This window comes from Coffea eugenioides, chromosome 9, assembly GCF_003713205.1.
Source record: "Coffea eugenioides isolate CCC68of chromosome 9, Ceug_1.0, whole genome shotgun sequence".
In the NCBI taxonomy this organism is placed as follows: Eukaryota; Viridiplantae; Streptophyta; class Magnoliopsida; order Gentianales; family Rubiaceae; genus Coffea; species Coffea eugenioides.
The window spans coordinates 3,115,222-3,141,141 of NC_040043.1; the positions used below are offsets into that span (position 1 = coordinate 3,115,222).

At 36.9% G+C, this 25,920-nt stretch overlaps 2 protein-coding genes across 3 annotated transcripts; one reads left to right on the top strand and one right to left on the bottom strand.

Annotated features, from left to right (window-relative positions):
* Window positions 1-7,955: 7,955 nt before the first annotated feature.
* On the bottom strand, window positions 7,956-9,515 carry LOC113783548. Of its 2 annotated transcripts, none has more exons than XM_027329713.1 (2): window positions 9,176-9,515; window positions 7,956-8,863 (listed from the first exon to the last, which is right to left on the bottom strand). In XM_027329713.1, exon 2 carries the CDS (start codon window positions 8,798-8,800, stop codon window positions 8,159-8,161), a length of 642 nt encoding a protein of 213 aa, XP_027185514.1. In that variant the 5' UTR covers window positions 8,801-8,863; window positions 9,176-9,515; the 3' UTR covers window positions 7,956-8,158. The 2 variants fall into 2 exon arrangements, with proteins under 2 accessions (XP_027185514.1, XP_027185513.1); XM_027329712.1 differs by having other exon boundaries at window positions 7,956-9,068.
* A 9,032-nt stretch (window positions 9,516-18,547) lies between these two features.
* On the top strand, window positions 18,548-21,489 carry LOC113783647 (light-induced protein, chloroplastic-like). Its single transcript, XM_027329841.1, has 3 exons — window positions 18,548-19,088; window positions 20,574-20,769; window positions 21,066-21,489. The coding sequence occupies exons 1-3, from the start codon at window positions 18,637-18,639 to the stop codon at window positions 21,378-21,380; spliced, it is 963 nt and encodes a 320-aa protein (XP_027185642.1). The 5' UTR covers window positions 18,548-18,636; the 3' UTR covers window positions 21,381-21,489.
* Window positions 21,490-25,920: the final 4,431 nt, after the last annotated feature.

A 25,920-nucleotide genomic window follows, 5' to 3' on the forward strand; every position in this document is an offset into this window, starting at 1 on the left:
TTATGTACGTGAAATAAAAGGTGTCATTCTTGTCCCAACTAGGGGTGCACACCAATCGAGTAGCTTGAATCGAGCTCGCGAGTAGCTTGATTAGCTACTCGACGCGAGATCGATTTTGTTCGATCTCGAGTAGCTCGAGTATATGAAACGAGTCGATCTCGAATAGTTAGGATAAGGCATTTTTAGCTCGTCGAGTAGCTCGAGTAGGGGTGCATGATCAAATCGAGCTCGAGTACTCGATTCAATATTGAGCTCGTGTTAAGGGTGCAGGATGAAATCGAACTCGAGGACTCGAGTACTCGAACTCGAGCTCGAGCTCGAATGGTACGCCGAGCTCAATCGAGTCGAGTTCGAGCCTATTTATGTTACTATCGAGTCAAGTTCGATTTTTATTTCTCGAGCTCGAGCTCTGGAGGTCAGCATCGAGCTCGAGCTCGAGTACGTCACTGCTCGAACTCGACTCGACTCGATTTCACCCCTAGTCCCAACTAATGCTTGCGAGTACAAAGAATTGAAGGATAATTCTTTCTTGCCGCCTGCCTGAAGGATGGACAAAGATGCACGTGCACTTGCATAAATGTCCAAGGCCATAGTTTAGGTGATCCATTAAATTTTATTGAATGCAGAAATCCAGACGTACAGGATTTACCTGACACAATGGATGACAATTGGTTAGCACTTGAAGGCATTTGGTCTTCCGCTGCAGAAATCACCTGGGCCAGTCGGATTTACCTTTGAAAAAGTAACTGACAATAAAGTGGACTAGAGATGACAATTGACTAAAAAAGGTTAAAAAGGTATCAAACAAAGTGGGCCTTTCTGAAAATTTGTTTTCGTCATAAACTCTAATCAGCCTTTTGTTGTTTTTATCTTGTGAAGATGGGATCCTGAATTCCTGATATGAAAGAAACTTTGCCGTAAAAAGTTCATGAGATGATTTGATCCAAAGAAAAGAACGATTGAGGATGCCAAGCATGAGCTTTAGTGAGTTCTCACGGGGTTTAGATTTATCAAAATATCAAAAGTCCTTTGGACTTGAAAAAAAGACATCACCCTTGTCTCGGGTTGGGGTCTCGTTAGGTCTTAGCAGCAGGCTCCCTTGTGAAGGTTGATATCCCACATCGGGGTTTGGGGGGTTTGGGATAGAGTAGATATGTTTCCTGTGAGACCCTCAAAAGTTGTCTGCTTTTGTGGATTCTCGCAGGGTTTAGGTTTGTCAAAATATCAAAAGTACTTTGGGTTTGGAAAAAAGGATGCCAAGCATAAGCATGCGGGACCCTGCAGATGGTTTTTTTTCTTTTCTTTTTTCCTTTTTTTTTTACTTTCTTCTTACACTCCCTCCTCCATACCACTTGAATTCAACAAATTATTGAATCTTTTGTGTTCCTTTTCACTGTTTGATTATTTGCCCTCCTTTTCACCGTTTTAAATACTTGGGTAATGCAAATCAACGACGACAGTATTCATGCTTGGTGAAAAACTTTGATAGATTTTCGACAAACAAAAGTTTCGCTAACATCGGCCAAAGATTTTCTAAAAGCAAATTACGTGGACCTAACCTGCATGGGTCCAAATTAATTATACTTATTACAGTTAATTTGGACTTACAATAAGATGTAGAAGAAAAGATGTACCAGATAGCCAACTGATTCTTAGGATATGTCGTGTTGAATACATTTATCAAAAAAAAAAAGGAACAAAATGTTAGATTGGTTTCATGATATGTCGTTGTTTGAGTTTTGTATACGTTAATATGGTATGAAAGAAACGTATAAAACACAGATTCATGTATAGTTAAACAGTAACGTACGAGATTTGATTTCTCATGATACTTGCAAGTCCTATTCATGCACAGCCCCCTCCCCACTTCCTCCCAAAAAAAAAAAAAAGGATCAAACGAGGAAAAATAGGATAAAAAATAAACAAACTTCATGCATAATTCGTGGCTTTCTTGCCTTGGTTTGAAACCAGTTGAATTTAAACCATGCAATACAGACTCAGAATCCAATTTTACGTGTGAATCTAAACATCAATTTAATGCTTGACATGGATAAACAAATAAAGATAAGATACTCACCAGTCACCATAGTATAAATTAAAATAAAGAAGAACAGCTCACAAAAAAAAAATGGAGGAAGAAGAGCGATAAGAAGGAAGACTAATAAATAAGGTCCTACCAGATTGCTTAGATTTCCCTCGTCAAGATGAGGATATTGGCCTAGCTCAGTAGTAGAACTTAAACTCTACTCGTCATGTTAAATCACAAATGAGGGGTTTTAACGCCTGATTTGTTTCTATTATAACAATTAGAAAAGGGTCTCCCTCTCACCTGGATTCATGCATAACTTGTATGCCAAACAAATGACAATGCTACATGAGACAACTTATTGAATTCTTTCTGTAGCCAAGGGAAAAACCCTACAACTTGACTTTTTCTATCTTTTTATTACAGTAACAGAAGGAAATAGTTTGAGGGGGAAAAAAGAACAAAAGAAAAAAAAAACAAAGGAATTATGCGAAATTACAGTGATATAGCTCGGTCTGGGGGAGAGGGATGGATTGGATCGAATAATTCATGCAAAATAATAAAAAAAAAGAGCTTGTTCCGGATTGTCAGCTTTCTTGCTCATGAACTACAGGTCCTATATATGCACATCAAAGTGAAAAAGGAGGAGCACTACTTTGCTTGCATGCGTTAAAGGTGACCTAGAATCCGCCGATGGCTGATACTAATAATTTTGTTGCTATTTCTCTCATTGTACCTTGGTCGAATGTCTCTTCCTTTCTTGACATCAACCACGAAAAATCTCTGGCTTCCCACCATTGCTTCAGCCTCTCGTCATTCCCGTACTAGAAACATATTTCGGCAAATCTGAAATTGAGTGTTGCTTTAACCGATTACCTCGATTATGAGGAAGCTAAAAATCTAGTGTTACCGTGTTACAATAGGAATGGCCAAAATTACTTGTCGTAATCATTTCTGATTAAACTTTTATTGTTCTCGTAGTATTATATATTTTCAAGTATTCTCTCTTTGGGATCCTTCTTGATTATTGCTGTCAGGTCAAGGTACACTTTACTGCATCTTGATATGCGTGGAGAAGAACATCATCTTAGTAGGTAACCTAATCCTCTCTATTATTACTACATTATGATAACTACATACCATATCTTTGAGGCCTTGTTTGGATGGATATGTAAATGAAAGGAGATAAATTAAGGGAAAGGCCTATCCTTACATTTTTTTTTCAATACAGGAAGTATCCCAATTTTGTGAGAATAATCTTCCTGTACCTGTGCACCCCACCCCCCAAGGATACATAAGTGATAAAAAGGTGATTAAAATACACGATCTTGAGACCCAATTAGGTGATCTCGAAACCATCCGAGCCAATCCTAAAGGGCAAGGCCTATCTTTACTTTGTTTGGGAGTTTCTAAGTGGAATGAAAAGGAAGGAAATGGAGGGATGGATGGTTATACAAAGTTCCAAACATGGAGAGAAACGGAACCCAACATTTTTTTCTAAATGCCAAGTTCGTTTATAAAACATCATTAAACAAATTATTAGTACTACCTAACATATCTAAAATCATTCCCTTTCTTACCTAAATTCCTAAACAACTCGTGAATCTTTTCTCTTCTCTCTCTCTCTCTCTCTCTCTTTTTTTTTTGTTTCTATCTCTTCAAAACTCCCAAACTAGGCATATCTGATAAACTTTTTATTGTTAAAACACCCTTGGTAAAATCTAACTCAACTTCCTAAACTCATTAGATCTCCATCTTTTCGTGTTCTTCCTTTCGGATATCTGTTATAATTTATTTCATGATGAAATAATATAATGAATATGAGGTGTTTTTTTCAATCACTAGTATGTAGAGTGCATTCATGAGGGTGCAACTTACAACCATTTTCCAGTCTTCCATAGAAAAGAAAAAAAAGGGTTAGAAAAAAACACTCACCATGGCATCTAAAATAATGGGAAAAGTAGAGGATAGCATTCAGTAAATGAAACAAGGAACACAGCATGTCGGGTGCTGGTTTTGTGAATCTAGTTTAGATTCTTTTCTTTTCTCTTCAAAAATCCCAAACTAGGCCTGTGTAATAAATTTTTTATATTTAATATACACTTGGCAAAAAACTAACTCAACTTCTTAAAGTCATTAATTAAGTCTCCACCCTCTTTTTCAGATATCTGTTATAATTTTATTTCAAGTTAAAATATTATTATTGCAAATTACTACTACAATTTTCCATTAATTCTTCCATAGAAAAAATCAGAAAAGAACTTACACAAAAATCAATTCGACATCTAGAAAAAATGGGAAAATGGAAGTAGCACTAATGAAACAAGAAACACAACATGTCGGATGTTGGTTTTCTGAACCTAGTCTTTAGGTTCTCTGAATTTCAAACTTTAGGCAGCTTCTTCCCTTTCTTCCGTGGTCTCCAACTCGTTACATGATGCAATACTTAGGTCCCTCAATGCACTTAAAAAGTTATATAAGCAGGTTCGCTTTGCTGGCCAGGAATATGTGTATGATCTTTCCTGCTGCCACATTTTTGCAGTCCCACATTTTTGCAGATCTTTTGTTCGTAAGTGGAGTCCAAAATTGATAGATAACATACGTCGGCTCCACTACACAATGAGAAAAGCAGGGTAATATGGCATAAGACATAAGATACCTCGCACAAATCGCTACCTTGCCTCCCTACTTTATGTGCCAACAATAATGTAACCTAATTTCCTGAACAGACATTAGTTAGTACTTACCTTTCCAGCACCAATTTAGCTTCAAGACAAGTACAGATGAAAACTTTTTATACATAGTTCCCAAAAGAATGCATGTGATTCAATCTAGATTTTTATATACTACATGTTGAAACAGTACGTGCTTTCTTCCACCTTGAGAAAAATATGGTTGTTACTGGCTGCAATCATTGACCAGGGCTCGAAGCGAGCCGAGAATATCGGTAGAGGCAGAGACTAATTTCAGGAGAAAGGAAAATCATATGGTTAGGTGAAATAACGATGGACATCATTAATGCGTTGAGCGATGAGTCCTTTTCTTCTGCAAAAGCAAAGAAAAAAGAGAGAGAGAGAGAGAGAGAACCTGAATAAATGCCCTCCACGAATTCTTGATAACCTTCAAGACTAGTATTCTTATGCTCATTCAGCCTCCGGGCGATATGCCTGTCTTTGCCTAATGATGAATGTCTAGATACAGTGTCCAATTTTCCTACGGGGCTCAGGGGTGGCCTGGAAAGAAGAGGGGCCACAGGGGTCTAGATCACTTCTCAGTAGTCAGTTTTCACTGAAGAGAGAAAGAAAGAAAGAACAAACAAGTAAATCTAAAAATGCACCTACATGCAAAGGGAACAAACGTTTGGGTTTTTGACTAGGAAAGTCAATGGGAGAAGAGAATTGTTAGTTCCAGGAAACCTTTGGTCATTGATCTTGGAGTATTGATGTTGAAATGCATGTGGGAACACTTGTATCTCAGATCATATGGGAACGTAGACGAGTCTATCACGGGTGCGGGACCTTTCTTGGTTGGCAGTTTACAATAATTCTCTTTCGCATTTTGCTTGTGTTGTTGACTGCCTCGTTGACCTCTTGACTCCAGTTGTGTGCACTAGCATGTTTTGTTAAACTCACTCGCCAGAAATTGTTAGGGAAGCATTATTAAAAGTGCCAAAATAAATTTTTTTTAAAAATACTTTCTGAAATCAACGGTCAAGTGGCTTTTGCGATCAATTCCACAATTATTATTTGCTCGTGTTAGAAAGCAACCGATCAATGGTCAGATGGCGAAATTGCAATATTATTAATTCCGTATAATTGCTCTTGCGTTGATTACGTGCATGTGTCGACGTTGTATCACTGCAAGTGTTTTAACGATCAACGATTTGTTTATTCAGACCAATAGGAGTTTGTTAGGTTAAGAAACAACTTTGCCGTATTTATTGTTTCAAATATTCGCATGTGGAAGGAGGAATTGTAAGTACGAAATTCTGAATTCAAAACCTCCCACTTATTGATAAAAAACTTCATATTGTACAATAGAAGTCCGTAATTAATTGGCATCAAGTGACTTGAATTTTTAAAATGCTAAAGTAAAACAAAACTATATAGCCAATAATTGGATTTCTCGATTATGAAAATAACCAATGTGGAGAAGTAATCATGAGACAGCCATCCATGCAAATTGTAAATAATTCCTCTTTTTCTCTTCAAGTTTCTTTTCTTTTTTCTTTTTAAAAATTCTCCGTTTGTTTGCTGGTGATTTACAAAGGGAAAATAGCAACATGACTGTCCGTAACTTAGAATACGGACAAATGCTGACCGTTCATCCATGTCGACGGGAAAACGACTACCCATCACATCGTCATCATCCTCCTCCTCCTCCTCATTCTTCAGCCACCAGTGAACTCCTTCTCTGCCACCACGTAAGTACCAACAATCCCAACTACAAAATTTTCCTAATAATTCAGCCCATCTATAAGCGGCCTCCAACAAACTGAAATTGACATGATATTTTATTTGAAACACCCAATTTTTATTTGCATCTTTTGCTGTAAAAGAGGATGCGATGGTTAGGAGAAATCGAGTAAAGGCTGGGGCTAATTGTCAGCTGCTAGCGAACAGCTCGGTCAACCACTCAATTCAAACTCGGTTTGATTGAGTTCGACCTCGAGTAGCTCTAGCGGGACGGGGATGCAAGTCAAGTTTTGAGTTCGAATATATGGTGCTTAAGTTCAACAAGCTACTCATCGAGTATTTTTATAATTTAAATAATATATATTTTTAAATATGAAATTATCAACATATGTGATGATACTACTATTCTTTAAAAAAAAAAAATTGCTAGCTGGTGAGGCTGCCTAGTGTTTTGGAATAACAAATTCATCTGTTAATTCCCCTCGGTTGCCCAGAGTAATTGGGTTGCCCTGTCTATATTGGAATCCATGACCAGTAAGGTCCCCTCAAGCCAGACTTTTGGACGACAAATACCGACTCGTTCATGGAATAAGAGTTAAACGTGCAGTTGGGCCTTTAGCCCCCCAAGCAACCCAACAAAAGAAAAGGTTAGTTTTTTTAATGTTTATATAGCAAAAGGAGAGATAATTGTCAGTAAATTCCAACTTTTCCATTTTCTTTCTTTTTTTAAATTTTTTTTGGGTATCAACATCCCAACTTATTTTGGATGTTACATTTAGAGCTAAAACATGACTAAGGTTATTTAATTATTGATTGGATCCCTCCAAGTTTTATTTATTTTTTGTAATATTACACTAACTCTAGATTGTGACATTATTACTACAAACCCACCACTAATCAGCAGCATTATAAATTAATCTATAAACTGTCGGATGATTAAACATCACTGATAAGTTTATTAATAGTCACTCATAAGCTGATTGAAAATTTTTTTGAGCAGTAATTTCATCAGTAATTGAGCTTGTCGAGCATCAACTTTGATAGAATGAATACTGGTGAAACGCCACCAGAGAGCTGGGCATTGGAAGGGATGAATTTGAGCTAGACCTTTTCTTTGCCTCATATGGATGCTTAAGCAATATTAATTCCAACTAGGAAATTCTTGTGTTACTTTGAGATGACACATTCCATTCATTCATTCACCATTTACTTGAACCTCATGCGGTTGAATTTGCCAAATTGGACTAAGAAAATCACCAAACTCAGAGGAGGAAGAAAAAACCAGGATTAATTAACATCCTCATTTCATGTTTTCCAACTATACAGTTCTTATAGAAAGACTAGATCAAGATCGAATGCAATTAATTTCTTCAACACTATTAAGATAAATTTTTTATAATAACAGTCTCGATTGATCTAAATGCATGACACATAATTCATACTTGAATTTCTCGTCTCGTACACATAGCATGCAACCAAATCAGTCAAGTGTAACAAAAATTTTGCAATGACAGTAGTGTAAAATTCATTGACAGATATAGAATTATAGGTGTGTTACATAGATGTGAGAATACATTGCCCTGATCATCCACTGAACATCATTCACTTCTGCTAAAAATTCATGGATTTCATCATCAAATTGCCCTGCTCAGATGAAATCCATCATTTCCCAATCTCCAAAAAAAAAATAATAAAAATTGAAAGAGCATCAGCATCACTAGAATATATCGAGAATCTCAAGAATTGAACGATTGCACAAGGGACAGAGCCCTCGGTTGAACCACAACTCCCTTGAGCACACCCGGCAAAAAGTGTGCCCACATGGTATGAAAGCTGCGCCCTTTTTCCTTCCCATGCACACGCAGCACACTGAATCAGAACCCACTCCTTTCTCCTCTTTCTCCCAGTCCCCATAATCATAACCGTCCGTCTCTTCAAGCAGTGTCATCAACGACACCCTGAACGGCGTCCCACCAGCAGCCACACCGCTAGCTACCCCATCAGCCTCAGTCATGGGCCTCATTGGGCTTGGACTTAAACCCACCAATTCTTGGGCCGCCCTAAATTGCCTTTCTGCCGCCAGAGCTGCAGCCAAGTTCATCCCGGAAGTTGCCGGGACACAATCGGCGCACGCCGCCGTTGACCCATTTTCCGGCGAAGCATGACCGACGTCTATCACCTCAATTTCCCGCTGCCGTTCACCTCCTCCCTCAGCCTCCCCACCATCATCTCTCACACTAACGCTACTATGAGTATGAGCAGGTCCAAGACCCCACGTGGCCCCACAACAGCTGAACCCCTTCAATCCCAACCGTTCAGTTATACTCTTCCTTCTGACCATGCGATCAGAAGCATCCATTCTTTCCCTCAAGAACTCCACCAACGTAATCGTAGCTCCTCGCTCTCCTCCCTGTATTCTTCCCTGAAATCCAAAGCCCAACATTATTATTTATTGCCCGTTCTTCAATTTCAAGAAATCTTGAATGAGGATGGCAAGAATCGAATCCTCCTTCAAAAACAAGAAATACACATCTTTCTCGTCGCGTCTGAGCATCCAATTCTTGTTCTAAGCTGACCAATGGAAACTATTGTGCTCTTTTACCAACTAGGCTCTTTATTTTCTTTTGCTGACGTAAAAATAAGCAAAAATACACATTCATGCATGAATGCAATGAGGAACTACTCTATACACATATATATATATGGAAAGAGAGAAGGGATAGAGTAAACGTACAAGAAATGGATGAATGGAGGGGTTAGAGCATTAAATCCTCGTGAGTCGAATCAAGAATGAGAAGCCCCACAAAGTACAAAGGCCACCACCACCTCCTCTTCTGTGAATAATATGTATGTATGTGATGGAGTTCACAGGGGAAGAAAGTGACTTGACATAAATGATGGCGGTTTTGGGTTTAGCGGATTGTGTGAAACAGAATTGAGAGAGAAGTCAATTACTCAAATGAGGTGGGGTTTTTTCTGTTGAATCGTTTATGATGTCATTGACAGCTCCGCCATAGAAAAAGGGAGGAGAAAAAATGGAGAGAGAGGGAGAAGGAGAGAGCGTCCCGTTTTTTATCTTCAGAATCTTTGAAGAAGTGAACAAAAGACCAAAAAAAAGAAGAAGAAGTTACTTAAAGGCAGCGAAAAGAGAATATAATTGGTTGGTCTTCTTGGCTTATCGGCCGGGGAGAGTTTTCTGCTACTTTTCCTTGTTGGTTTAAGTAACCTTTCTTTGGCTTAATTTTTTTTTTTAAGGATTCGTTGGCTTAATTTTTAACTATTAATTTTTTGATACTGACAGTATACACTGTAAGCATTGAATGAATGATAACTATGCAAAATTTAAATTTAAAATTCAATTTTTATACACATGTCATGAATGTAACAGTGATAATATATACACTACTATCAGTACATATAAGATTTACTCAACTTTTAATGACATAACAAACAGTGCTAGGAAAACTAATAAGTTGGAAATCATAGAGTAGGGGTGTTTAATAGTATAATTAATCCTACGTATTACCCTAGTTGGTTTGGAGTTTGGAGTTGGAATAATGTATAATAATGAGGATTTTAATATTGAAGTTGTTGCAATAATTTTTTTTGGTTGATGAGATAAGAGAAAACAGTTGTTTTGTTTTTGTTGGTGGCCGCTCGCCAATGCGCCGGCCGAAGAAGTGGCCCATAACGATGGCAAGAAAGTTCATGGGAAGCAGGCTCACTCTCCGAGGTTTACCCATATGGCATTTGCTTCAACTTGAGAACTGGCCACATTTGGGATTAAAGGAAATAAATTCCCTATATTGGACGGACTGCTTCAGCTATTATTAGTACTTCCCAAAGAATTAAAAGACAGATTTTTACTACTACATGTTTCTGTTTTGGAATGAAAGAATTAGAACAGTTCTAATTTTCTTTTTGGAAAAAAAAAAAAAGAGATTCTAAACCTCATAATAATTCTAAACGGATTTGCATTCGTGAGATTTTGTGTGAATGCATGTCCTGGTCAAAAAATGAGAATCTTGCCGATCGGCCAGCGGAGGCAAAAATTGATATCTATGGTTCTCCTTCTAAGCTTTTGACTGGAAATTTGCAAGCATGTAGATTGTAGGTGTAGTTATACTTGCACCCTAATGATTCTCAAACTTCTCCAAATTCTTTAATCAAACTGCCTTGAATTTGCGTCTTGCTTAACTCCTAAATCACTTCCCATGTTCCTTTAGCCCAATTTACTATTGTGAATTTGTGTTTTCATTTTTTTTTTATTGAACTTTAAAGGGAGGAAAAATGAAAATGAATGAGAAGAATAAAAGATAAGTGGATTAAGGGGCATGATTTTAATGCTAAAATTTGTTAGATATAGAAATTGGGATTTCAGGGAAAGATGAAATTAGAACTTGGATGGAGAGAAGAGACGAGTGGAAGTTGTGGAAATAAATAGCAGTAGTGATGATAGGGCTATTTAGAGAGGGCAAATGCTCAATAACAACTTTCTAAATTCGAATTGACATTTGACATTTTTACTACCTATTTTCATAATTTTTTTCCTCTATAAAAAGTTTTTTGCCTTAATTTTTTAATAGGATGAGTTCCATTCTTTTATGAGGATATTATAGTCATTTAAATTATGAAGGAAAATAAGAACGGTGGTAGGTCAAATTATCAGAAATCTCGAAGAGTTTCTTAAATTATCCGTTCTAACTAACTAATACTAATACCTTTGCGTCAGTCAAAATCCACCTTAAAAGATCAAATAATACATGCAATAACAGTTGAGGACTCGAAAAATATGTACTAACTAAATCATGTTATCCGCAGAGTGACCCATAATAATCATTTCTAACATTTAAATCAAACGGGACATAAGTAGGTCACCTGTGACTTGTTAAAGAAAAGTATATATATATATATATTTCTGATCCTTTCGTCTTTATTAGTTTTTGTTATCTTGATAATTAATCTCTATACCGCTGTGCCGTGCCATTATACCCATACTACAATTTTAAATCAGATTAATCTTGGACGGTTAGGGTATGAGTAATCATTGAGCAACCTAACACAAAGAAATACCATAATTGATTTGCGAGTCTACGACTTCGAATGTCATGAGACACGTACCCCAGGCATCAAATTATTTAGTTCAGTCAACTTTCCCTTTCAATCGAGCTAATCATTTTGCCCTCAATCGAGTATCAATGTAACCTTAGCTTTTCATTGCTTTTGCTAAATATCACTAAATCCGAACGCGGAATGTTCAACCAAAAAGTGCAACAATAAATGGCTCGATATGAAGTAAAGAGGCCATCCTTCGAGACTCGGTTTAGACTTTAGAATTTTGAGCAAATTATCCGGTTGATCATTAAACTTTTGCAATCATCGAGTTTTTGTCACTCAACTATTAAAAGTCTGGTTTTGACCACTAAACTGTATAAAAATTTGACGCGAGATCATTCTGTTACATTTAGCCGTTAAGTAGACAAATACTGTCTGTCCGCACGATTTCCAATACAAATGCTAGAGTCAATTTAGGAAGTTAAACATGCATCTTCTGGATGGCAGAGACAATCAACAACCCGTTCCCAAAAACTCCCAACCTCCCTGCCCCAAATTACACTGCCTCAACGAAGGAATCTGCCCATGGCTCAAAGACTCAGCAAGGGGGTGGCAGAGATTCAAGAGAAGAAGAAGGAAAAAATAAAAAGGCCAAAGAAGACGAGAAGGCTTTCATATCATATGCAACAGGTGGTAGTGCTGAAATTTGGAGAGGAGAGGAGAAGGAGGTAACAAGAATGAAAGGCAAACTCGAGGGAGGAGATCCCAACCTCCCTGTCCCAAATTAAACTGCCTCAATCGAAGGAATCTCCCCATGGCTCAAAGACTCAGCAAGTGGGTGGCAGAGATTCAAGAGAAGGAGAAGGAAAAAATAAAAAGGCCAAAGAAGACAAGAAGGCTTTCATATCATATGCAACGGGGTGGTGGTGCTGAAATTTGGAGAGTAGAGGAGAGGGAGGTAACCAGAATGAAAGGCAGACTCAAGGGAGGAGATGGCTATGGATGGTCGAAGTTAAGCACAGGTCCTTCGGTTGCTTTGATAAGATATTCCCGATCTGCTATTGAAGCTGTACAAAGTAGTATCAAAAGATAAAAAGAATAATTTCAGAAACCTCAAAAGGTGTACAGGGTTGTTTGTTTGCATTGAAATGAAATCATCGGCAGCAGCGTAATTGCAGAGAGGGGCAACAACCCATTCCCAAGAACTCTCAACCTCCATGCCCCAAAGTACACTGGCCTTAATCCAAGGATCTTCACTAATCCCCTAAGGGATTAGCAACTTAGGGTTCATTCCAGAAAACCCTCTATGGGGAAATGGAACTTGCTGGCACGGCTCTTGGTGGTATTGAGTTTGGTCCTGCTTCCTCTAATTCAAGCTGGGTTTCTTCCATTTCCTTCTCCCTTGTAGTTGCTCTGGCACCCTGCCTTCTTTAGGTTTATACAGTAAGAAGAAGAAGATGCATATTGAACTTCCTAAATTAACCCTTTCTTTTGTCTTGAAAATTGCGCGGATAGACAAATCAGATAAAGTTAACGACAAAATCTAACAAAATGGCCCTAAATCTTAACTTTATACAGTTTAGTGGCCAAAACCAAACTTTTAATAGTTGAATGACCAAAACGCAACGATTGCAAAAGTTTAGTGGCCAACCAGATAATTTGCTCTAGAATTTTTACAAGATGGTTTAGTCACAAGCAACCCATAGGATGTTAGTTTAAGCTGTAAGTTAAGGATTCAAACTTTTTCAACTAAGGCCTGATTGATAACTCAATTCGGTACTTAAATTTAATGAATTCAGATTTTAATATATTCAGATCATTTGATAACCAAAAATTGAACATTTAAATTAATTAAGTGATACTAAATTTTCTAAGTAAAACTTGCTTTCAAAATTAAGTGATAAGATATTCACTTATCGCCGAATGTGATATGTACTCAAATGTATTAGATTTAATACTTAACAATTTAATAATTTAATAAATTCAAATTTCAGTTTTATCAAACGCACCCTAAACCTAGAAAAGGTATAGTAGTACATTCCTCTAATTTAAAGATCATGAATTTCTCTTTGTTTAGTCTCTTTAACCCGGTTAAGTCTCATCCTAGTATAAAATCTTTGATCCAGTTGAAAAAAAAAAAATCCTCCCATAATATAGGCTAACGGAAAGAAATTAATAGCATCATATGCATTCACAGGTTGAACATCAAGGCTTTTCAATCACCCCGTGAAGGTGAAGACTGAAGACTCAGGAAAAGTACACACTATTCGATTAAAGCACAAGATGCAAGTAGCCCATAGATTTAATCAATATTCAAGTTAAACACCCTTTTATAAATTATAAGACCACTGATCCCACTACCTTCTAGCTGAAGAAACTTCTACTTCTGGCTAACTCCAATTTACTTGCAAAGAGTAACTTGGAGATATGCTGTAAAGCATCTTCACCTTTTTATGAAGCTTAAGTTACTTTTGTTTCATGAGAGAACTTTCCAAAAAAAAACAAAAAAAAAAAATAGTTTTGAGCTACACGTACAGTTGGTCATCACATGCCTCGATCATCTTGGAGCGTCTGCACTCAATTACAGGTCGATTTTTTTTTTTTTCGGACACAAGCGTGTCCGGGTCAATCGTTACGGGACCCGATTAATCCCCTGCGGCCCGAACCCGGCGCCCCAACCCGATCAAGGCACGATAAATGCACAGGCGTCCCCATTGCACAGTTTCGAACCCGTGACCTAAAGGTCCCAAGAGAACGCTGCTACCATGTAGCTAAACCCGCGGGGGCACACTCAATTACAGGTCGATGCTTTCTTTTTTTTGGTTTTATTTTTCCTAGTGATCAGATAGTCTTGAAATCAAGATCAATCTACACAAGCATTCCAACTTTATTTGCTTATGAGGCCTTTCAAAGAAGCTGTTGTTCCTCTAACAAATAACTATATTAACAGGTGATTTTTTTTAAAAAATCAATCGTGCTATTAAAATCTGCCAACAAGCCATAAATCAGAAGACAATAGGAACCCTTGTACTAACTTTTTAGGATTTGTTTCAAGTTATGCGGTAACCTTTAATCTAATGTTTAACCTGAGCTTCTATAAAAACCAAGTTTTAAGCCTGCATCTTGTAACTCGTTATTAGTACTAATCCTTTCACGGAACATTACTATAGACAATTAATCAACACATGAAGTTGACTTCGTAAGAGTTCTATTTACGTCATTAAGAGGGTCCCGAGGACAAAAAATTACAAAATAATTGTTCTAGCATTTGCTGCTATGTAACCTCAGTCACTCAGCTTCCGTGGAACTTTCAAAAAAGCTATCACTTCCTTCTGTGCGTAGGATCAGGGAACACAAGCCCAGCCCGAAAGTTTAAGGATCAGATGCATTCCCTTTCTTCAAAAACGATCTGGAAACTGTGGCAAGATGGGGAGTTTCGTCTTGGGCCATTTGACTGAACTCGGCAGATCCCAGTCCCATGGGTGTAATGAAATGGGTTCATCATATCGGGTGTTCCTTAACGATAAGATGGACAACTTAAGGAAGCCCATACTTCAGTCCCAGATAGGTCTAATTCAATAGTGGAGATTTAAAATTAAAGTCTAAAATCTGAATTCCGAAATTTAAAATTAAATTGCTAAATTGATTAAGTTATAGTATCTATTTGATAACAAACTGAATTATAATATTGAATTGAAATTCACAAAAATGATATGTCTTTATCTTTAAAAAATTGCCTTTATTTATGTATTTGGAGAGAAAGAAAGTGTGTTTGTGTGAAAAAAAAAATAGAGAGAGACAATTTAAAGAGCGAGAGAGAGAGAGAGAAAATAATGACACAATTTAAAGGTGGTGTTTAAGTGTGTGTATTTCCTTGTGAGTGTGTATGTGCGTGTGTGCATGCATGCATCTATGTGTGTTGAATAGAAAGTAAACAAATATCTATACCATATATAAGGCCTGAGAAAAGGATTTAGAATAAACATTTATCGCCACTTTATAAACTTTTATTTTTACTCTTATAAAAACTTTTTTTTATTTTAATTACCTATAACTAGTTTTACTTATAACTATTAAAGTAGATGTTTTCAACATAACTATCCCTAAATATTATAATTACCAATATAAAAATATTTTATGAAAAATATTTAAAAAATTAAAGTTTACTTTAGTAATAAAAAACTTATTTAAAATATATGACCATAAATATTACATTGGGTGTGCATTGAGCACTAGCATATTCTATGTGAGAGCATATATGAGAGTATGTTATGTGTAGTCAAATCACAAAGTTTTACAAATATTTTTTACTTAAAAATTTTATACACAAACTAAGGGCCTGTTTGTCACTCTAGTTTTTTACCAAATTTTTTAGCTACTAGTTTTTTAACAACTTTTGCTACAAGAACCCCAAAAAACTTCCTAAAGTTTTTTATCTACACACTTAAAATATCCAAAACAGAAAAAAAAAAAATTCCCTTCCTCTTTTCTTCTTCTTCCTCCCCCACCACCACCTCCATCGCCGGCTCCGGCGCCGATTTCCGGTGCCAGTGCCGGTCTTCTTTTTTTTCCCCCTTTTTTTCCCTATCCCCCTCTTCCTCTGCTGCCGTCCTCCCCTCTTGTCTTTTTTTTTCTCTCTGCGTCTCCCCCATTTCCTCCCTCATCTCTCTGTGAAAAAAAAAAGAAAGATGGTGAGAACGGGAAGGGAAACAGGGGAGACGGGGGGTGGCGGGGGGAGGGGGAAGGCGGGGCAGAGGGGGGTGGCGGAGGTAACGGGGAAGAAGAAGAAGAAGAAGAAAAGAAAAAGGAAAGAAAGAAAAAGAAAAAGAAAAAGAAAAAATAAGAGAAAGAGAAAAAGAAAGAAAAAAAAAGTTTTTCACCTTACAAAAACTTCTACAAAATTTTTTCAAAAACTTCTACAGTGCACTTCAGTAAAGTTTTAGACAAACTCCTAAAAAACTCAGGTTCCAAACAGGCCCTAACATTCTAATAAGTTCTAAATGACTTAATTTGTAACATTAAGTAGAGTTATGAAATAGCCCCTCGGACTCTGGAGAGGCATTTACGGGAACTATTTGAGTCTCGTCTTGAACAACTAAATAAAAGGAGGCGTTAAGGACCCGTTTGGATGGACATTTGGGGGCACTAGTTTTGCACTTTTGCGTGTTCCTCGACTTTGTGAAATTAGCACGTCTTCGCAGTTTGCATTTCAACCGGCAATCCTGTTTAACAACAATTACCCACACGTAACGTAACTACTGTCGAAGCCCTTTGTAGCCACGCGAGCTTGGTGACTTACCTAACGGACGAGGAGCGTTTGGGATCAAATCAGCATTTCCATTGATGCACATCAACGTGACTAATCTGTTGTTTATTAGGGACACAATTATTACAAATTCCGACCCAGACACCCGATCCAAACCATGAACGCTCAATATTAAATTAACATCACCACCAGGATGACGTGCCTTAAAAGAAGCAGCTTTTTTTTTTTAAAAAAAAATATATATATATATAAAAAATCTCCCCTAAGGTTTGTAAATATAATACTCTGTTATTTAGTACTCTGACATTTTCAAAATCTCTGTTATCCTTTTGAGTTGACACTTCCCGTAACATTTCAGTCTCTATGGATTAATCAACATTAATAAGAAGCAAGATAATACTTTAATTTCTACCCTTATGTGTTTTATTTGTGAACATTAGAGCAACAATAAAATCAAAATAACTGTAATAAGTTAAGGTGAAATGGGAGGAATGCAAGCACAATAAAAGTAAAATTGCAACAAGATGGCAGTTTTTTTTAATGATCATTAGTGCTATAAGTTGCTTCAATAGCATAAATCGCAACAATGGAAGCAAACAAATTTAGTAACAAAATGGGTAAATTGAGATGAAATTAAAGAAAGTCTTCTAGCAAAACATGACAAGGTATAATCTTGTAGGTAATTGGAAAGACTAAGAAAGATATGATAACAGGTGACATGACCAAACTATATCAGTTCGGTCACGATCGAAATGGGTAAAGTTCTGTGCAGGTGAGCCTCATCTTCGAATCATATAGGATTGCCTCCTGAGATAAGTATTTGGTTTTCGAGAGTTATTTTCAATGACTCGATAATGGTAGAAGGTTATCTAATTAACCCTCACTGAGGGGATAAGCCTTGAGATCTTCATACAGGTTTCTTGTGAGCAAGGTCTAGTCTTGCCAAATTGTTCCTCTTTCAGCCAATTTAGTTCAACCCATCAAGTTTTTGTGCTTTTTCGGTAGTCATCAAAATCTGCTCATCTTTTTTTTCGATTTTTCCAAGAGCAAGAAAGTATAGACTCCAACAAGAAGTATTGTTTTTATTTAAATATGTTAAAAAATACAACCAAACTGATGCGAATATGGGATGGCAATTTGGTTATTTTTTGTCTAGATTTTATTGTTCTAAAAATTATTTTTTCCCTTGGGTTTTTTTGTAGTAATTAATACTTGGATTACCTGGGGTAGTATCACTATCATCAATAAATGATCTTCACTAGGGACATCGTGGTCTTATCACGGAGGTAAGAGAGATTTTGCAAATTTTAGAGGTATTAAGTAATATTATGACAAATCTTGGAGGAGGACGGCTATGTTTGGATATCAATTTTTTTCAAATAATATTTTACTTGTATCATAAACACATTTTTTAATTCATTCATCTTTTTATCTCACGTACATCACATCATAAAAAGTATTACAGTAATTATTTCAAATAATACTTTATCCAAACAAATAGATTCTCCTATTTTCCTTCCCAAAAAATTTTAAAGAATTTTCGAGAGCTCTATTGGAGAACACTGACTAATCAAAGACGTGCAATCTGACCCTGCTTCGTAAAATTCCACCACGTGTCGAGATACTATAAGATTGCAGAACAAACTCCAAACCCCCAAATTACCCTCATTAAGCAACGAATCTTTGGTAATAAAACAAGGACTATTAAGTCTTTTGACTATCCGTCAACCGCCAAGTCATACAAACAGCCAATCTGACTCGAAACAGTTCATAAGAGTTCCTCTGTTTCTTGCTCCAGCTTCGAAAAATCAAAATCTCTCTGTTTCACTTCCAAACAGGACACGCTCCTCCATTCCCAATCCCCATCACAAAAAATGTCTTCCATCACTTCTTTCAATCAATTCTCATACACAATAAAGTCTAAAACCTTTCAACATCCTCAATTCGGCACTAAAGTTTCAAATTCTGCCGTGAATTTCACCGATTTCGGACTGAAAAAGCCGCTCCAAAGTTCTATTTCAATCAAAGAATCGTCAAAGAAAAGGCCTGGGTTTGTAGTCCTGGTGGCTGCAGGCGATGATTATGGCCCAGAGGAGGAAGCAGCCGGGGTTGCGGTGGCGGAGGAGGAGCCGCCAAAGGAGCCGACGGAGATTGATATCTTGAAGAAACGGTTGGTGGACTCCTTTTATGGAACCGATAGAGGATTGAGTGCCAGCAGCGAGACGAGGGCGGAGGTGGTGGAGCTGATCACCCAGCTGGAGGCTAAAAACCCAACTCCGGCTCCAACTGAGGCGCTGACTCTGCTCAATGGCAAATGGATTCTTGCGTGAGTGCTAATCATCTTTCCTTTTTAAGTTTAATTATTGAACCCTGTATTAGTTTTATGATAAGTACTTTTTATCCTCCTTCTAGGTTCAGTTCCATGAGTTTCAATTTCATCCTAATTTTCCTTTTTCCCCCCAAAATTATTGTTGTTTATAGAGTAGGAAGTGTTGTCGTCGAAATTAGAGGTCATGAGTTCAAATTCCCTTCCATCTCCATACTTTCTTTTTTAACAAAAAAAAAAAAAAAACCAATGCCGAAGGGTGTGCATGTGGTTGTTTCGATTTCTTCTACTTTAGTTTGGGAATATACTTACGTGGACCTTTAACGGTGAACTAAACCTTTAAATGATTGTACCTCTCAGTGAAGGTACTTTTCTAGTGTTGATGGACCTGGTGTGTTTTCCTTGATGAACTTTTGTGCACGTTGGTTGGGCAGGTCTTGTAAGGGTAATTGCGGTTTCATAATGCTCGTGTAAGAGTAATTAAATCGTACCACCTACAATATGACGTACTAACCAGGCTGTCCCCACAAATATTTAGTTGTAAGTAGTAACACAGATATGTGTTTTGCTTCTTCTTTTTTTTTTCGTTTTCTCTCAAAGAAAGATATTTCTAATTAAGAGCTAACAGCAAAAATAGTCAGTAAGCTATTCAGAATTATCTATTTGTGTCACTGAGCTTTTTTATTTTGCCAAAATAGTTATTTCAATTATAAAAAATAATTTAATTTTGATAACGCAACTAATGAAAAGATACATTTTTTCGTCACAAAACAATAGTGGTTGAAAAAAATAGTCATTAGTTTAATGGCAATTTGTGCCATTTGCTGTCTAATTAATGATAAAATTTGGCCTTGCCAGCTAGGGAATAAAATGTTAAATTTTTGATAGCATTCACACAAATAGGTCGGGACTATTCATGAATGATATCAGCGTACAACTCATGCAACAAATAATGTTCAATGCTTGTATGGTTATCAGTTTGTGTGTTGTTGCTGGACGTAACTGCTAGTTTTCAAAAGTTCTGCTTTATTCTTCTTCTTCTTCTTTTAGACAATCACAGTGGATGAGATGGACATTCTGTCTGAGGAATCTACGTCACTTACTCCTTCACCGATTGAAATTGGAGAGATGTGCAGCTGAATGATGGTCAGAGATAATTATCTGACCGGGGAAACTTACTTTTCCCGTTGATTAGTTGATCCAATTGGTCAAACTGAAACCCATGCATGGTGCTTAAACTGTTTTTTTCTGTTGAAGAAGCATGTTATCGTGATTCTTGTTGATGTCTCTTTTGCACTGCCTACAAGGTTGTTTAGGTTTGAAATATGGAATGTTTTTGTCAATGAAAATGGCTTAATCAAACTTGGTTGTATTAGCAGCTAGCTAGAAACTTGATTGTGTTAAGGACCCTCGATGAAAAACTCTCTAGTCATGTCAGTTTAATCAATTGGTGATGCCAAAACTCTTTTATGCGAGTCAATGCAGGTACACGTCTTTTATTGGATTGTTTCCTTTGTTGTCGAGAGGCACACTGCCCTTGGTGAAGGTGGAGGAGATATCACAGACCATTGACTCAGAGGCTTTCACTGTTGAGAATGTCGTCCAGTTTGCTGGGCCATTGGCTACGACTTCCATTACTACAAATGCCAAATTTGAAGTCCGCAGTCCCAAGCGCGTGCAGGTTGGTTTCTGACCTTCGTCTTGTAGATCATCTGAAGGACATTCTCATGTTGTAATGGTGTGCTTTTTATAGTCCTTAAATAGCATGGGGGCCCTTTCTCTTATGAACAAGAATTTGTGTTTGTGTTTTTTGGAGCTTCATATTGTAAAGGTCTTTGTGGTCTTTATGTCAATTTACTCTTCTGGAGTGCTCTAAACTTTGTCATTACGGAGATGTTAATCTTGCCCTATTTCACTTTTGTTTTATTTGGTACAAGTTGGTGCCACTCGCGTAAATTGCACTTACTTCATTTTCAGATAAAGTTTGAAGAAGGTGTCATTGGAACTCCCCAGTTGACAGACTCCATTGAGCTGCCAGAAAGTGTGGAGCTTCTGGGACAAAAGATCGATCTTAACCCCGTTAAGGGCTTGCTTACTTCTGTCCAGGACACAGCATCCTCAGTCGCAAAGTCCATTTCTAGCCGACCACCACTGAAATTCTCTCTTTCTAATAGGAATGCCGAGTCGTGGCTTCTCACCACATACCTGGATGATGAGCTTCGGATTTCAAGGGGAGATGGAGGCAGTATTTTTGTGCTTATCAAGGAAGGCAGCCCTCTTCTGAAACCTTAGACTGCTTACTGAATTGTTACCTATAATGTTCCTTCCTTTACCTGTCTGTAAAACTAGATGTAACTATCAAGTACACTGGATATGTATGAAAGGAAATTCTTATGACTAATTGATGTCTGCGAGAATGTCTCCATATGGTTGTGCTTGGGACATGTATAGCATATGGGAACTCGAAGGGTATAGATAGGCCTGTAGCACCTATAGCATGCCTGGACGAATTGCAGGTTTGTAGCCTACAGGTCTGTTTATTTGATTTGATTTTGTTGTTTTAGCAGGATCCTGCAGCCCCGAAAGTGGGGATAAGGAGTTTGTTCTGGTTGATTACATGACCTGGAAAAGAGTGGCATTTACGGCTTAAGACATACATACTGAGTTTCGGGGGTTCTTGAGCCATAAATGACACAGAGAACATTTGGTTTTTAATCTACGTTATACAAAGCCAATGCAATATATTGAAGTTAATTTATGCAGGTGGAAAGCAGGGTATGCAGTCTGGATTTCATTGCAGGCTAGGTTGTTGCAGTATCATGAGCGATAAGGATTTCACGGTTTCACCATTGCCTAAATTAACTAGGCGGACATAAAAAAACAGTTATAATCTCGAGATAGCTTTACTTGCATGTTCTAACGGGTCTAAAGGCGGGTTGAAATGCATAAACAATAACTTGTGCTGTGTTGTATAACTAAGGAAGGCATGCTACTTTATTAACTAGTGAAAAGCTCAAGAAGTAGGGTGAGCATGGGGAAAGTTATTTTGGGCTGCGTTTAGGTTGAGAAATTGATTTAAAAAAAAATGAAACTTTCTCAAATCTCTCTAGATTGTTTGGAAAATTTGAAAGATATTTGAATTTGTAATCCATCAATTATTTAAATAATTTTAGGAAAAATCGTTTAAAATGTTCATCACATTTCGCTAAATGATTTTTTTCATATTTTACTTTTTAAATGTTAGCTTTACGTCTCTTACAAATCAAATGCAAGTTTGTAAAATTTAATCCCAACCTAAGTTTATGACCAATTTTTTAGCTTGAAATTACTACATGACTCATATTTAATTATCTTTTATGTATAAAAAGTCAAATCCTACTTTTTAATGGCAAAAATGAACATAGATTGGTTTAGATCTTACCTTTTTTTGGGAAAAAAAATGGATATGGTTTGAGTCAAATCTTACTTTTTTGGGGCAAAAATAAAGATTGATTAGGTCATTTGTTTAATTACAAATATGATCTAATTTTTTTTGCTCCTAAAAAAAGACCATGTGTGGATCACATGATAGATTTAAGATAAAAAGTGGTTGAAAATCTAAGTTGGAAACAAATTTTACTAACTCGATTTTGTAAGAGACGTAAATTTGTCGTTTTAAAAATGAAAGACAAAAAAAAATTCATTTGATAAAATGTGATAAACATTTTGAATAATTTTTCTTAATTTTAAATACTAAAATGATTAATGAATTACAAATCCAAGTAGCTGTCAAGTCATCTATACAACCTAGAGAGACTTAATTAGAAGGATTTCACATTATTCTTAAAACCCTCAATCGAAATGTTTAATGCATTCACGAATCAGAAGTTGAATGCCAATGCACTTTGTTCCTGGTTTTGGTTTAGTTGATTGGATGATACGCAATTACTTGCAGCGTGATGGGAAACTCAAGATTCAAAGTTCAAACAAATGAAACATATCTTAGGCTTAGAGCATTCATAAAAAATATTAAAGTTGCGGTTGAATGAGCTACTAAGCATATAAATCCTATGCCGGCATTTGAAACAGGAGTAGTCTGCCTATAAAGATCATTACAAAGTACCTCTACACAAATGGTGTTTACAAGATAGGAATAATCTAGTACATACTTCATGAAATACCTCAAGTATAACACCTTGATAGTCTTCAGAATTCATTGAGACATAATAATTCAAGAGGCGACGTAAGTCCCTAGGTTCATAAATCCGATTAGCTGTTATCATCTGCTCAATTGACTCTCTAAAATCCTCTCTTGGATCATAGGAGGACTTCTCCATGGCTACCATTACAACGAACTTCGTTCCTTGAACACCTCTTGATCGTCGCCTCCTCTCCTCGTTTCTTGTTTCCTGCCTCTCTTTGATCATTTGGTCTAATCTTTCTTGTACCATGGCATGTGCAAGGCTTGAAATTGTTGGGTATCTATCAGAACTGGAAGAGCTTTCAGCTTCTTCGGATGATGAAACACTCAGCCTACAACTGCAGCACAAGGCCTTGCATCCTCTAACTTGAAGCTTTTGCTTCTTGGCCTCTCTGGTGCTTTGCATTCTTAGGCATTACTGCAAAGCCCTGAAGAAGAATGCCAGCTAAAGAAATCATTTATGCAATGAGAAAGTGGGGCGCACTAATTGTGATTATGTCTCCACAAAACTGTAATTTATATCCCAAAAGTTGCAGTCTGGCCGTAGTGTGAAGGTCAGGTGGGGAAATATGTAGAAGGGCTTATGATCATGATGCATCAGGATCTACTTTAATTTTGCTGCTTGGAGTGCATTAGATGGGAAGCTTTTGTACGTGAGGTCGAGATGGAAAGAGCACGTTCCATTAACACTAAAATACTACTAAATAGGGAATAGAGGGAAAAGGAAAAAGGGATGATCTATCGGTTGATCAGTCTAAACTATCATGCACTTGTTGATTTAATATAGTCTAAGTTGGTATCGAAGTTGTAAGTTTAAGTTAGGGGAGACACTTCTGACGTTAAACCACTTGGTTTCATCATCAAAGGCACGATGAATTACACCCTCTTTTATCCAGTTCTGGAAAACCTTCATAGTCCTCCATCTTGCGTCGCTGTTTTGATGCTCAAGCATGAATACCTACTGGGGATGCCTTTGAATCCAATCTACTAGATATCCTTGCTTTGTTTTGAGCCTATTATGATTGGTGATAGATCCAGGACCATTTGAAGTCTAGGCAACAGTAATAAAAAATGGTACATTAATTATTCGAGATCTTCAAGGATAGCCATTTGAAACATTGAATAGCAAAAGAAATGTAAGCTTAGTAGCATTTTTGCAGTCCTCAAGTCCAGCAGTAATTACATTTGTGGTTCCATCAGTTTTTCACTGCTAAACTTAGGGATTTATGCTAGGTTCAACGCCAATTGACATCTTAGTTGGACTTATGTAGATACATTACATGATTTGACATGCATATCACTGAAAGACAAATGCTGAATATGTCAAAATTTCATGTACCTGGTATACTACGATTTTCAACCCTGAATTTTAAGAGCATGCCGATTGAAGTGGCTGCTCAAGGAATCTATATGTGGGAATATATCAAGATCATTGGACATGACGTAATCTTTGATTCAGTTGACTTAATTGGTTTGGCAACTTGATCCCTAATCATTGATTAAATTAGCGTAGAAACAGTTTTGAACACTCGGTAGGTGCAAAGATGATTGCTGAGAAACATGTTCATGAACAGGAAAGGACCACATGCATAACACTTAGGCTAGTTAAATGAGCAGCAATTTAAAGTTGGAATTTGAGAATGTAGCCTTGTCTGCCTTTAGGCATAAATCAATTATGATGGTGCTCGTGATTCAGTACTATTATTAGTAAGTTTTACCCTATCATGTCTTCGCTTTTGAATATATTAACTAAAGAAGAAGAGAGAGTTAGTTTATCTTGATGTCCTAAGAGTTGATACAGTTTAGGAAGCCAGAACAAATGTTTAAGCAATTGTTATAATCATGGAAAGAATCGAGGCATGGATTTCACAGCTCAAGGGAATTTCCACTTTACAGATCCTCTTTGTACTACGGTTGCTTCATGCGGACAAGAGGAATAAAACAAAGTATAGCAAATAAAGATTTAGGCTTGTTTGATAACTCAATTCAGTATTTGAATTTAATAGATTCAGATCTTAACATGTACAGATCATTTGATAACCAAAAATTGAACATCTAAATTAATTAATTGGCACTGAATTTCTTAAGCAAAACTCGTTCAAATGTATTAGATTTAATACTTAATAATTCAATAATTTAATTGATTGAGATTTCAATTTTTACACTTCAGTTTTATCAAACGCACCCTTAATATATGTGTCATTGTTTAGTGGATATCACTCATGATACAAAGCATGCATGATATCAAATGTTTCTATCCACTAATTAATCTTCCTATTTTTCTTCCAACCAAGTTGTTATACAGACATGGATTCTTGGTGGGTGCAATGATCTCAAACTAAAAGCATACCCAATAGGAAAACTGTCTTTTGGCTGAGGGTTGGGGTGGGAGAGGACATGAAATCAACTACTTGGACTAGTTTTATCGGAATTTGGTTATGATAAACAAGAAGTTGATTGTTTAACCCAAGTTGTACCTGCAATATATATGTACTTTCAAGCTTTAGCCTTACCATATAGAAGTTGCTAACTTATCACTATAATTAATACAGGAACGTGAATTATAGGCGACTTAGTTGCACCTATGCAGCAAGCAAAGGTACACTAGGATTTCGAGTGTTTGTTTTTTGGTTAAAAGGAAGACAATTATCA

Coding starts and splice junctions, on each gene's coding strand:
- LOC113783548 (XM_027329712.1), bottom strand. CDS start 8,884: ATGTTGGGCTTTGGATTTCAGGGAAGAATACAGGGAGGAGAGCGAGGA.
- LOC113783647 (XM_027329841.1), top strand. CDS start 18,637: ATGTCTTCCATCACTTCTTTCAATCAATTCTCATACACAATAAAGTCT. Junction 19,089..20,573: donor AATGGCAAATGGATTCTTGC/GTGAGTGCTAAT, acceptor GAGTCAATGCAG/GTACACGTCTTTTATTGGAT. Junction 20,770..21,065: donor GCAGTCCCAAGCGCGTGCAG/GTTGGTTTCTGA, acceptor CTTCATTTTCAG/ATAAAGTTTGAAGAAGGTGT.